The sequence below is a fragment of the Schistocerca piceifrons genome, chromosome 7 (genome assembly GCF_021461385.2).
Source record: "Schistocerca piceifrons isolate TAMUIC-IGC-003096 chromosome 7, iqSchPice1.1, whole genome shotgun sequence".
NCBI classification, from domain to species: domain Eukaryota; kingdom Metazoa; phylum Arthropoda; class Insecta; order Orthoptera; family Acrididae; genus Schistocerca; species Schistocerca piceifrons.
In genome coordinates, this window is record NC_060144.1 from 511,084,306 (window position 1) to 511,098,791 (window position 14,486).

Consider the following 14,486-nt stretch of genomic DNA (forward strand, 5'->3'; position numbering starts at 1 on the left):
TCTGTTCAGGGGCTTTGTCTGCACACGCACTTGTCACATATATATATTTCACACATATCTGTTTACACATTCCACCTGTATCTCTAGCTAATTTCGCCCTGCAGTTTCGATTTCACGCAGCTCAATGTTTATGACGTCCTGTCTCCTGAACTATGTGTCATAGACTAAAATAATTTTACTGGTACAGCTATTGGTATATGTGGATACTATCTTTAAAATGTGGTGCGAACTGAAATAGTAGTAAAGAAGTACTAAATTAAAACGTCACGCACGATGCGACAGTTTCACTGCATGAACAGGGAAAGTGAAGTAAGGGAGAAACTATTTTCCTTTCATCATTTTCTGGGTACTGTCAGCAAGAAAAAGTCTCGTAAAGGTTTGAAATTATGTGTAAAGTTGGTCACAAGTCACTAAGTGCTCTAATTCTCGAGTATTGGATGAATGTAATCTGGCTACTTGCGAGTCATAAGCTATGCTTCTTTTTAATCCACACCCTTTGGAGATGTAGGTAGTTATTACCTCCATAATGGTGCTTTGCAGACAATAAGTGATATGTGTACCAAGTTTGGTTGAAATTGAGCCAGTGGTTTAGAAGATGATGTGGAGATAGATACATACATACGTTTTTATAATAATTATAGATACATTTTTCCAATTATGTCGTCATCTGTGGAGGTGGTGAGCATATAAACTTGTAGTGTTGTGGTGGGTGTTGGCTTCGTTGCTATTTTGGTTACTATAATGCGTTACCTATGAAGTTCATAGTAGCGAAGACGCATTCCCACTTCCTTGTTCACTATTAGATCAACTCCTCCGTATCTATTTTTTATAAAGGGTGGAGCCCCTCCATGCCCACATCGACGTGGTGACCATCTCAAAACATTTACTGTCACCTCTGTGTTTGTTAGTTACTAATCGAGGACTTCACGGGATGTGGAGCCGTGATGTTATCCGTGCGTCTTGGTAAGATTACCCAATAACACGGTCGCATCGAGGAGATAGATAATGGACGAAAAGCGAACGAAGAGTAGCGGTTTAAAGGACAGAGGAAAAAATGTGCGAAGGCAAGCGCCAAAGGAAAACACCTCTACCATAGTTTGATCGAGTAGTAAGAGCAGTAGCAGTTTCTTGCTATCTGCGACAGGTCGTGCAATGGTAGGGTGGTTGTTATTTTTGGGTATCGTGCAATGATCGGTACCCTTGTCATAGCTTAGGTCGTCATAAAGAATGTCAGTCCTTTCGAGGAGGGGTACTGCTGGGCTGCGCACCTGCGAAATCTCCTAGGCCAGCTGCAGCGTCTGTACCTGTATAAAGCAAAAATTGTCGTCAAAGTGGTCGATTGGTTATTAATCAATCACTGCGTAAGGGATTTGCTAGGGTTTGTGTGAAATACGACTTCCTTGCGTTGTCGATTGGTCGGTTAGTTTACACCTGTCAGTGCCAGTTAATTTTGCTGTGCTGCAGGGATTCACCAGTATTTGTCACGTTATCTACAGATGGTTAATTGTCCCTAGCTAGTAGTGTTTTGAGCGATTGTGTTTCCACCTACGACTGTGATCGTAGTTAGCCAGGCTAAGATGAAAGGATTGTTCGAGTGTCTCGTTTTCTTGTACAACCGTGTGGCAATTTTTTTACATACCTCCGTGAGAGTCTTAACGTGGTATTCTCTGGAAGGTCCGCGGTGCGTGTGTATCGTGGACCGTTGCTTACGATGCGTAGCACTTCGTTCTGTATGATCTGCAGGCGGCGCAGCCGTGTTGGAGCTGCGTATCCCCAAACTGGAACTGCATACTGTAATCTTAACCTCTCTCACATCACCAGTAAATTTTCAGTCTCTTCATTAGTTTCAAAAGTTTCGAGAGGCATAAGATACACAAAAAGTTTTAATTATCTTCATTTTCTCGTTGTTGGCTGCAGTACGTTTAGCGGTAGATTCTTGAGGCTGCAATTGTGACTTTGTGGGTTCCAGTTGACATAATAACTGTTGAAATACTTTCTGTTTCTATGACTCTTTTTTTATTTTATCCCATTCTTCCACATCACACTGACTTCACAATCTCCATTTTCATAAAACCAGAAATTACATTACTATTGCCAAAATTAAAAGTACGTCCGTTTCCATCAGAGGCATGCCCACTATTACTAACTCTTTCTGCGGCACTAACACATTCCAAAGAGTTTACAAAACAAAAGAGTTCACAATCTTTCTTCACAAAAGAAGAATTATCACCAAGTTATACCATTATTTTGTAAATGAATCCAAAAATAAATTTAATAATTAGCGCTAGATTGTGCAATTAATAACAAGAGTTTTAAGTATGCCAGGTATTTCGTAATTTCAAATATTTCTAAAAGAAGAGTAATTTCAGCCATTTAAGCAGTTAGTAAATTTCGATTTTAACAAATTAATTTCTTTTTATACATTTTAGCCTGAAATACAACACATCGTATACAAAATCATACGGAATTCTTTCAGTGAAACAGCCGAGATAATGTTCACCTATACAAGATTCGAAAATGTCCCTGGAGTCGACTATTTATATAAAGAAAGGTAATGTCAGAGGAGGGTATCATATTACAATACATCATCAACGTTCTAATTAATGTGGAGTACATGGACCTGGAACCCTCCTATTTAGTGTGATTTGCCTGTTGAGCATGGGGTAAAACTGTTTGAGTCACGCGTTTGCTCAGATGGTTACGCATTCAGTGTGGTCCACTCGTGTAAGTCGCTGGTCAAGCCAGATACCGAGGTATCTGACTTTCTTACAGAAACGTATTTGGGTGTGTGTGTAGTGTTATTTGTCTGCAGTTTTGATGTTTGTGCAGGTGTTTCGGTTTGGGTGTGAACAGAACAGCCTCGCACTTGTCGACGTTTACTTTAACACGCCTCCGTCCGCTGTGGTCGAGAGGTTCTAGGCGCTTCAGTCCGGAACCACGCGGCTGCTAAGGTCGCAGGTTCGAATCCTGCCTAGGGCATGGATGTGTGTGATGTCCTTAGGTTAGTTAGGTTTAAGTAGTTCTAAGTCTAAGGGACTGATGACCTCAGATGGTAAGTCCCATAGTGCTCAGAGTCATTTGAACCATTTTAACACGCCACCGTTCCAACCGAGGCTCGGCAGTTCTGAGTGCTGTCTGCAATCGTGAATTAATGTTTGACGGTTTCCAGTCTAGGGGTCTAGGGTTAGGATGGCCGTGCCATCCGCATAGATGTCTACTGTCGTATTTTGTGTAGCCGAGAAGTCATTGGTGTACAGGTTAAACAAGATGGGCCCCAGGAAGTTGCCTCGGGGTAATCCCGCTTGTATACCGTGTTGTGTCGACTGTTTGCTCCCCTCCACTATTCCAATTTGATTTTGTTTTATAACCACGTACTGACCTGAGTGGACGTCCTGTTCTTCCTGGCACCGCACCACATTAATACCCAGCATACTTGAAACACAGTTGGTTTCGGTTCCGGCAGGAGGAAGTTCGGCCTGTACAACGTGGACTTCGACGACCCGGAGCGGCCGAGGACGGCCAAGGCGTCGGTGTCGGTGCTGGGGCAGATCTACCAGAGCAAGGAGGTGCCGCTGCAGGACTTCGAGGACGCGGACACCACGCCGCCCGTCCTCTGACCAGCTCTCCCTCTGCAGACAGCCCTGCACCGTCTGACGATGTCAGCCACTTCCAGTGGCCGCCTTTCGAATTTTTACAAACACAATAAATAAAGTACATCTTTCTTCACCTGCAGTTTTATTGTTTCTCAACACTTACCGTACCGGATCTGTGGCTGGATTCAGTATGTAACACCCCCTTTTCCTTCCACACAAGATGACCACGCGCAGGCGGTGCCGCAGCAAGATAATTTGTAATACAGTTACCCGAATTTTGAAGACTCATTCGTTGATTAACAATAGAACCACTGTAGCGCAAATAGACTTGTGATTTTTAGTAGGTAATACATTTTTAAGCCTAAAAACAGGACAGAAATCTCCCACAATAATATTAGTCCAATAGTTCGTTATGAACTGCCATTCAGCTTGTTACACCGTCATCATATGTTTTCGTATTTCTTAGGTAGCTGAACTATAGAAATGGAACCCTTTGGCCAGTTTTGATCCATATCGCTCATCAGAATGAAACTGTCACTCTGAAGCGGAGTGTGCGCTGGTATGAAACTTCCTGGCAGATTAAAAATATGTGCTGGCCGAGACTCGAACTCGGGAGGTTTGCCTTCCTGGGCGAGTGCTCTGCCGTTTTTTATTCTGTCAATGACCTGAAAGAAGGGTTGGGGACAAAGAGGGCAGGGGTCGCCTTCCGAGACTTGGCCTCAATGTCCCATTCCCGTCCTCCCATAGCCAAGGAAGGAAAGGGGTTTGACATGATCAAGAGAGCTTTATTGGATCAAATTCATTTATTTATGAGTATAAATACGTATATAATCTTCTTTTTTCATGTATTTATTTACTGTTGTATTTTTTTTCCAACTGTATCCTACAACCGCCACCAGAAGCTTCAGAGTCGTTCAAAATGGCTCTGAGCACTATGGGACTTAACTTCTGAGGTCATCAGTCCCCTAGAACTTAGAACTACTTAAACCTAACTAACCTAAGGACATCACACACATCCACGCCCGAGGCAGGATTCGAACCTGCGACCGTAGTGGCCCCGCGGTTCCAGACTGTAGCGCCTACCCTGGCCGGCTTCAGAGTCGTCTTCGCGTAATGAATGCAAGGGGGACTCCCTCTAAACCGTTTTCCCAGAGGATCAATCGTGTGCCGTGAATCATTTTCAAGGCAACTTCGAGTACTCGGAACGCCCCAATGGGCAGGAGGATCCTCGAATAATGCGCCTAAATAATTCGATGGTCGTGTGCAGTACAATGCATGGTGGCTGAACGCCTCATGAGTTGTCGTCAGGGGGATCAACAAGCCCAGAGGCTTTCGGGCGCGGCTTGCAAAATGTACAGCGCCATGTCCTTGTCCGTTGACGGCGTTCGTTCTGGTAGTGGGAAAGTATACGGTATCTGGATGTAGGAATTCGTCTGGCATGATAGAATCTGGCTGTCGTCGCAACAGGAGCGCGAGCATACGTTGTACAAGATCCCAGCAGCTGCCTGTCACAGCACATGTCAAGCGGGGCGCGTCCGAATCGACGACTGCGGAGTGTAGACACACAGGGTCGTCAGTGAGATGGATGGAATGGAGGCGCTGGCGTGTGACTAATTTGCCGTTCACCACCGCATACGACAAGGAACGAGCGTACGTGGGCAGGCATGGGAGGTGGATAGCTCCCCACACCTTGGTTCAGCGAATGGCTGGGTGTTGTTGTTCGACGTTGTTACGGGTTTGTCGTGCCTAATAGATGCGATAGTAATCTTCTCGAGCTCGGCGCCCACGTCGCCGGTAGATCCTCGCCCATGTAGCTCAGTTCGACCAGGAAATCTCGAATGTGGGCAAGAGACGGAGCTATGTGGCCCACGGCGACCAGTGGACGAAGATCTCGCGGCGCGACGATCTGTAGCAGCGTCCCCGTCAAGCTGTTGTTGAGTGTGCGCTGGTATGAAACTTCCTATCAGATTAAAACTGTGTGCCGGACCGTGACTGGAACGCGGGAGCTTTGCCTTTCGCGGGCAAGTGCTCTACCGACTGAGCTATCCAAGCACGACCCAGGACCCGTCCTCACAGCTTCAGGTCTGTCAATACCTCGTCTCCTACCTTCCAAACTATAGCAAAGCTCTTCTACAAACTTTGCAGAACTAGCACTGCCTGAAGAAAGGATATTGCGGAGACATGGCTTAGCCACAGCCTGGGAGATGTTTCCATAATGAAACCTTCGCTCTGCAGCGAAGTGTGCGCTGATATGAAACTTCCTGGAAGATTAAAACTGTGTGCAGGACCGAGACTCGAACTCGGGACCTTTGCCTTTCGCGGGCACAAGTTTGGAAGGCAGGAGACGAGGTACTGGCAGAACTGAAGCTGTGAGGACGGGTCGTGAGTCGTACTTGCCTATATTAGCCAGTAGAACACTTGCCCGCGAAAAGCAAAGGTCCCCGAGTTCGAGTCTCGGTCCGGCACAGTTTTATTCATTATTAAAAATACACTGAGATATATGATTCTGCCAAAATTTCAACCGAAGTAGCGATCATTGACCATTAACGAAATGATGGGCAGTACATCATGATTGTGACGAATTAAGCTATGAGATGTGCAACAATCAAATTTTTTTAGTGAATAGTTTCTTTACAATAGAATGGGAAAGTCTGCCCGTCACCCTATCAACTGGGCCTCCTGGCTTCATAGTGGAATCACACATCGTAGGAGAAGTTCAGTATGCGAGATAGTTGTCATCGCTCCCTGCTGGACGACAGACATACGCGACATCTGGCAGACTAATGGCGAAACATACTCCGTGTGAAATAGGCTTAAAGCCTGTCTCACATTTTGCTTTGAAAAATAGGGTTCACTATGAATTTATATTTGTTGCATCTTCGATCATACGTTACTGCGAATGAAATTTAATTAAAATGCTGAATTATTTTTTATACTTCGAAGGAAATTGCTATCTATCATCAATCCCGAGAAATGGGTTGCACTAAAGCACTTTGTGCTGAACTTGCACACCAGCTAAAGAGCTAGAATGAAATGTTTGTAACATTTCGCTTAACACGTAAACGGTGTGAGACATAGAAACAAGATTTTGACAAGACAGTACACATAGAGGAGAGTATTTTGCCATATGATTAACACGAGAAACTTCCATATCTAGCACGATATTCAACTACAACTACTGCAGATTTCTTAAGTAAAATAATGTAGTTCTTAAGGGTCATCGTTAGCTGGTGAAACGAGAATTGCTTTTGTTAGGGACAATATACGTGAACAAACTACAGTTTATTTTTTTTCCTTCAGATGCTATTTCAATAGTACACTGTTTCATGACTCTGTCGCAATTTCAACTGCATTAGAATATTAGTGAGATGAATATTTATAAACTTTGCTGTGTTTTGGCAAAAGAAGCAGATTTTAACAAGGCCAGAAGAGAATTTAGTATTACACCAAATTCGTCACTGATAACGTTTCTCTGAAAAAAGATAGGGGAATAAGACGTCTGGTGAAATAAATCCCTAGTTGAGATAAAAATTCCAACGTAATCCTGTACCAGTGTGTATTTTAAATAAAGAGTGATCTGAACTGAAACTGGGCAAAGGATGTTTTTTCTTCATCTCAATTATCTCATAAATATGAAAGCATTTAAATTTGTAGAATCCTGCCAACTAACCGTCAATGTGTAAACATATTATCAATATCTTTGATGAACTAAAAAATGTTTGTGGCAGAAAAGTAGAATCCTTCACTCTATATAGAGGTAAGAAGTAAAAGACGGGTTGTTGTGTATTCATTGTTTTCATATTTCTTAGATAACTGAGATTCAGAAATAAAATCCTTTGTCAAATTCCAATCCATACAGTTCATTGTTTAAAATATGCTCTGGCATGGGATTCCGCCAAAATTTCTACATAAATAGTGATTTTTTTCCCTTGAACTTTTCACTCCCTTCATTTTTCTTTTGAGCACCATTACTAGTAATGAGTTTTGAGTAGAAATTCTCTTCTTACCAAGTGAAAATGTGCCTCCTTTGTCAAAACACCGCACGGTTTACGAACATTGACCTCACTAACGTCTTAATGCAGTTGAAATTGCAGCAGAATACCACAACAGTATATTATTAAACCAACAAATGAGGGAAAGACGAGTCAATAGTTTATGAAAATACCTGTTCTCTGTATGAAAGAAAACTGTAATTTCTTCATATACATTATTCCAAACTCACAGCAATTCTCTTTCAACCAGCAGTTGATAGCCCTTAAAAATTACATTAGTTCTTTGGAAAAATCTGCAGTTGCCTGAGTATCATGCTGCACATGGAAATTTGCATATTAATCAGATGGCAAAATGCTATCCCCTTCGCGTATTAACACTGCCATAATCTTACTATGATATTTCAAACAGTATATGAGATATTAGTAAGTTTATGAATATTTCATTCGGGCTATTTCACTGCCGCTCATGTTTAGTGTGAAGCACTTTACATACAATCCATTTTCCCAAGATTGGTGATAGATAGCAATATCTTTCAAGTTGTAAGGTAGCAGTATTTTTGCACCTTACTGTAATATAATAATTGTTGCAAATACGGGTTAGATATCGCTTACTATGTTATTTATCAGGCACTCAGCCTATTGAAATTAATATAGGGAGTATCAGACGGCAGAAGATGCGTATTAACTTTAAGAAATTCGCATGTTACATGAAGTCGGGGTTCAGGTGATATTTTCACGGAGTTTGGCTGGAGCGGAAGAGCGGCACTGGTCAAAGGCAGGGCAGAGGGGTGCGGAAGTTTACAACCGACTATTACGAGTCTGCATGCGAAAGCGTCCCACTGGGAGAGATGCACCGCCGGAGCAGGTAAGCACCCATTGCGCGGACAACACAGGCAGGCCTTCGAGGGACGGCGCCTCGTTGGCGCTGGACGTTACGCCGACGCCACTATGTCGAGATGAGCTGGCGTCCAAGGGAGCCTTCCCACGAATCTTAACGTTTTCTGGGGCTTTCTAAGAAACGCGGTTAAGCTAGTGCAATGACCTTTTCCCGCGCGAGGGCGAACACGGTGACACGATTTGTGGGTTCAATTTTGAACAGAGTTTCAGTTTGTTCCAGAACATTCTAGGTGCAGTAAGGCGCAGAATGTTTTAATTGGCTGGAAGAAGCCAGGAAATAATAGGGGTAGCGAACTGTGCTGGTCTCGAGCCACGGGATTGGCCAGCTCGAAAAATAGCGTGGGGGTGCTGATTTTTGCAGAGGGAAGCTTTTGGAGCTGTTATCGAGAGAAGCGTCTTAGCTCCTGTAGCGAGCGGACGTCGTGCTTTCGGCTCTGCTGTAGGAGAGTAAATTCTTTTCAGTGTGCAGTGCATAACTTTGAATAAGTCTGCAGCTGCAACTGAAACTAGTATTCAGTTAGGGGTACTGTCATGTTTTACTGTTAGAGACAGACTGATTCCGCTAATTACGGTTGGGAATACTGTCTCACAGAAAGCAGACAGGAGCAGAGCAATTTCCTTGAGCCACGCTTTATTAAAGATGTTACTGGATTCCGCCTTTGGGCTGGTGAGTCCCGTCTTAACGAGTGTGAGACGATTGGAAAGAAGGCAGAATTAGCTTCTGAATAGGAGTTTACGAACAGCAAGCCTGTTTGCGAAAATAAATTCATTTTGTTGCAACTGAGGCTCCTCGACGACGCAGACGCCATCGGCAGCTTGCTGACCTGTCCACGATGCTGCATTTGGTAATGTGATGCTCAGTTTCGGCATTTAATCCCGTATTACGCACGCCTGTGATTACCAGAGCTCAGTTTTCCAGCCACGCTCTTATTCAGAATTTGTTAATTGCAGTAGGTTTGTCTGACGTATTTTACGCCGTCTGACAAGGGGAGAGAGTAGAAAATAACAAGTACAGATACGTTATCCGACCTTAAGAGTTAGATTTGGAATTTAAGGGCCATTGCCATTACTAGCTTAATTTTATCACTTATAAATGTGTGTCATTGTTCAGTTTGATGTTAGGAAGATTGTTGTTCAAATGTGTTCAATGCTATCCTTGTTTGTTTAGTAGTGATCAGTTCCCTGAACACTATTTAATTATTAAAATTAATCAAAATTAGTGAAGGGGCAGTTTTAACTAACAGGTTGGGTCTCATAATAGGCCTTCAGCCAGAGCCAACGACCCGATCCAGTAGGCAAAGTGAACAAGTAAAAGCATTCTTGTTAAAACCTCCCGACATTTGGCTGACCGGCCTAGGGTCCCTAATCTTCATTTAGTTGAAAGAAACCCCTTCCAAAGTCTAAAGAATAGTTCAATATGTTAGCTACATTTCACATGCAGCAACATATGACCTAACATGCAACAAACCAAAACTCGTAACGACCCCTATTTTTCACTGCGAACTTTTAGAATTTCTTACAGCAGTTTACCTACTATCGGAATATCACACTATATATGGCCATTAACGTAATGATTTGCAATTCATCATGAAGCTGACAAATGAAGCTACAACCTGTTTGAGAATCAATTTTTTTAATCGAATAGTTTCTTCACAATAGTTTGAGAAATGTTACAGATCGGGCAGCAGGCCGGTGACTTTGTTTGCTTTCGTGCATTAACTGGCGTTGTCTGAGAGTTCTTGCGCTGTAAGTTGTTTTTTGGCGAAAGAAGCAGATTTTAATGTGCTGTATCGCAGTGATCTGAGAAATACGAAAACATTTAAACTTGCAGCAGCACATCACTTACTCATCAAGGTGTAAACAGATTACGAATGTCTTTGACGAACTAGAACATGTTTGTGGTGAAAAAGGGCAGTCCTTCATTCTGTGTAGGGATAGGGGTTATTAAACTAACGACTGAGGGAAAGACACGACTATGATTTGTGAAAGTGCTCATTCTTGACATAAAAATAAACCGTAATTTCGTCACATATTTTGTTCCAAATTCACTGCAATTCTCGTTTCATCAGCTGTCGATGGTGCTTAAATATTAGGCTATTTCAACGAAAAATCTGTAGTTTCTTTAATATCAAGCTAGTTATGGAAGTTTCGCTAGTTATGGAAGTTTATCACAAGGCGAAAAACTCTCCTCTTTGCGCATTATCATTTGCCAAAATCTTGTTTCTAGGTTCGAAACTGTGTATGAGATGCGAGGAATCTTGAATATTTCATTCTGGTTTTTTCAGTGCCATGCAAGTTTGGGACCAAGCGCTTTACATACAACCCATTTTCTGGAGATTAGTAATAGACAACAATATCCCTCCAAGTTTAAAGAATAATTTAATATGTTAGATTCATTTCATATGCAACAACATATGGCCTAACATGCAACAAACGAAAATTCGAGCGATCCATACTTTTCACGGCGAACTTCAAGAATTCCTTACAGTAGTTTACCTAATATCGATATATCACAATAGGTATGATCGTTAACGAAATGACAGAGAGCTTATCATGAACTGGATAAATGAAGCTATAAGATGTGAGAGAACCAAATTTCTTCCCGATATACTATCTTTACAATCGTTTGAGAAAGATCACAGATTTGTAAGCGAGCACGTGACATTGTTTGCTTTCGAGGTTTTTTTTCAGTTTATTGGCTTTCAGGACGTGCCCATACTGCCACCTCAAGAGTGGAATGTCAATTGTGACTATACGAACATAAGGACAACAGAACACCCAGTCTCCAAGCAGAGAAAAGTCACTGACCCAGCCATGAATCGAACCCGGATCCCTTTGGTTAGCAATCTGCACTGACTTCACAGCTACCAAGGTGGACATCTCGAGGGCTGTCTGAGAGTTCCTACCCTATATGTGGGAAGTCAGAGGCCAAACAGGGTTCCTGATCGGCCACCACAGGTAGCAGCAGGGAATTTTTATTATGCATGGCTCTGCACACAATGCCTGGTTTACGACTCCACAGACCATCGCCCCAGCCCATGCCTCAGCTGGCACCACAGCAGGTAGCACAGCACTGTTCTGCTGGTCTGCTGGAGACCTGTCTGGATGAGGCACTGCCCTGTCTGCCTTGTGTGGCTGTGGACCTGTCCGGCAAGATTTACTAAGGGATGGGCTCGACGCCAATTGCTTTCAACTTCCAACAAGCTGTTTCTATGAGCTAAGAATCATAAAAATATCTCATACTTTTAGCGCCCTACCAGGCTCCATCAACATCTGCTCAGGCTGTTAACTTTCTAGAGTCTTGCTCAAGGTGTGTCAGGTTATAATGAAATCTTTAATAATTTTCTGTATGCGAAAAATTAGGTGAGAGAGTGTGAGAGAGTAACTTGTCCTCTCTCATTGCTACATTAGCAGTTTTGCAGAGGTTTGAAATTCTGCCTGTTGGTAGTGCCTCTTTGAACATGTTTGTAAGAAAAGGTGTGGCTTATGGTACTGTTTGTTTTAACGTTTCTGTCTGGGCCAGTTGCTTTTCGGTTTTTAAGCCTGCTGATTGCCATCGCGAGTTCTTCTTGTGAGAATGGTACGGTTACACTGTCTTTGACGTATGGATGCCTCATCCTGTATCTTAGGTGTCGCTCCTCTTGTTTGGGTTCGTCATCTGAGAGGAGTCTGTTCAGGAGATATTCTGCTGTGCTTCTCCTCCGATAAGCCGTTGTTTCATCGGCTTGTTTTCGTGTTGACAGAACTGTCGGTGTCTCAACTCGTTCTGTTTCTATATTGAATGGTTGTCCCCAGATGTCGTTTCGTAATTGGGTTTTGACGAAATTGGTCAGTAGTCTTGCCTTGTTGTCTTTAGTTGTTTTTGGTATTTCGTCACGATGCAGGTCGAGTCTCATCTGTCTTTCAGGAGCCGTCTTTGGTTGTTGGTAGCACTCTCTCTTGTGCCGTGAATCCTTCCTTAATCCTGCCAGTTCTGTCAACAACTGTTATTTCTGTTCTCAGCCAGTTTTGCCCGTGGTATAGCTGCTTCCTGTGCTCTTTGTAGGACTTCTGTCAGAACATGCGCTTCAAAATCAGTACTGCCTTGAAAAGTGTGTAGTGACGATACCTCAACAATGTCTCGAACTTTTTGCCAGTCGGCCCTTCCTATGAGTAGATGCTGCTGTTCCTGGTACATGCTACGTGGATTGACATATCTGTCTGTAATTATGAGGACTGCATTGTTGTCACTGTAAGTGGCTCTGTCTAATACCCTCCATGTGTTGACCAGTGAAAGAGGTTTTGCGTTCTCTAGAGAAAAATCTATAAACGTAAACATGGTCTGTAGCAGGTTATAATGCGATGTTTATGTAATCGTGCGATTAGCTAATTTCGACTAAGCGTCATTGACAAGCAGCTGTAAAGCCAACATGGAAAAGCACCACATTGTCTGTATATATCGCCACGTGTAAATAATACTTTACACACTTCACATTAAGATAAACGTTACTACACGAATTTTTACTTACATTTGTAACATCTGTATTTCATGTCATTCTTAAATCACTCTTAATTATAAGTAAAAGTAGCCATATTTCGTCATCTCACGAAAAGTTTCACACTACAGAGTCACCTTTTAAGATAGTATTCTGAACTATGTACAACGACATGGTAACTGACGGCAGCTGGTAATTTGTTGTCAGAGATACATATTCATAAAAATGGTTCAAATGGCTCTGAGCACTATGGGACTTAACATCTGAAGTCATCAGTCCCCTAGAACTTAGAACTACTTAAACGTAACTAACCTAAGGACAACACACACATCCATGCCCGAGGCAGGATTCGAACCTGCGATTGTAGCAGTCGCGCGGTTCCAGACTGAAGCGCCTATAACCGCTCGGCCACAACGACATATTCATAAAAAGACTTTAAGGTTCTCGATAGCACATATCATAGGCACGTTACATATATTGCTGGCGTGCCAGGCTTAGCTGATGTCATGTACAAAAACAGTCAGCGACCAAAGGATACATTAAGGGCACACAAATGGACATAACGTATACAGTACATGGCATATCACCAGACAAACTACATTATTTTAAACATATGTTAACAAAAATATATATGAAGTACGTACAAAATTCCACAAATAATTGAAATAGAATACTCCACGAACTGCTGGTGTGTCAGGTATAACGACTGCCTTACATCATAAGTCATCAGTGTCTGAAAGCTATTCCTAGGCACATAGAAGCCAGACCTGACTATTTGTACAGAAAGGTAACACACATAATTTTTTATTCTGAAGTAACAACCAATATGCAATGCTTGAAAAGGTGGCAGTCAAAAGTCACCTGCGTCATAAAATGTATCAACCAAAACTGGGAACATCAAGTACTTCATGACTTACGGTGTATGATAATAGGATAATATAATACATATTAAAATGGGATGGGTTCAATATAAAGAGAAATGACATGCGAATAACTTTAAAAAGAGGAGAAAGGAAGCCTCAAAGCAGGAAGAGTTACGAGGCCACATAAAGTAAGCATAACTCCATAATATAAAATGCGTAAAAATCAATATCATACTCCTAAAGGAAGAGCACTTTGTTACACTGTGTAGTCAAAATTCACTACATCGTACATTGTTGTACATGTTTCTATTTCAAAACAACATTCTTCCAATCATATTCATGCCTCTAATATTGAGCAAATACATGGTAACACATCACATTCTGTGAGGAAAGATATGTGGTGACCAATAGCAGAATTAAGAGGGGAACAGGTATAAAATATTGTATGACACAGATCAAGTAAACAGACGATCTGATACTTATTAAGAATAAAAAAGGTGTCAACAATTGTAGAATGTAGGGAGGGGTGGCAAACACATAACAGTTGCAACAAGAAGTGCAGGAGCCACCGCGGGGTACACAACACAACAATTATATTGTTGTCACGATATAAATTCCGTTATTAAACTGTAAAATACCTACAAAAACATTTTGGTCATTTCAATA

At 42.2% G+C, this 14,486-nt stretch overlaps 1 protein-coding gene across 1 annotated transcript in view; it reads left to right on the top strand.

Moving 5' to 3' along the window:
• LOC124709054 (myrosinase 1-like) overlaps positions 1-3,634 on the top strand; it is a 108,306-nt gene extending 104,672 nt beyond the window's left edge. The window contains exon 11 of the mRNA XM_047240702.1: positions 3,464-3,634. Coding sequence (XP_047096658.1) covers positions 3,464-3,617 — 154 coding nt within the window. The 3' untranslated portion in view covers positions 3,618-3,634. The remainder of the gene's footprint in view (positions 1-3,463) is intronic.
• Positions 3,635-14,486: the final 10,852 nt, after the last annotated feature.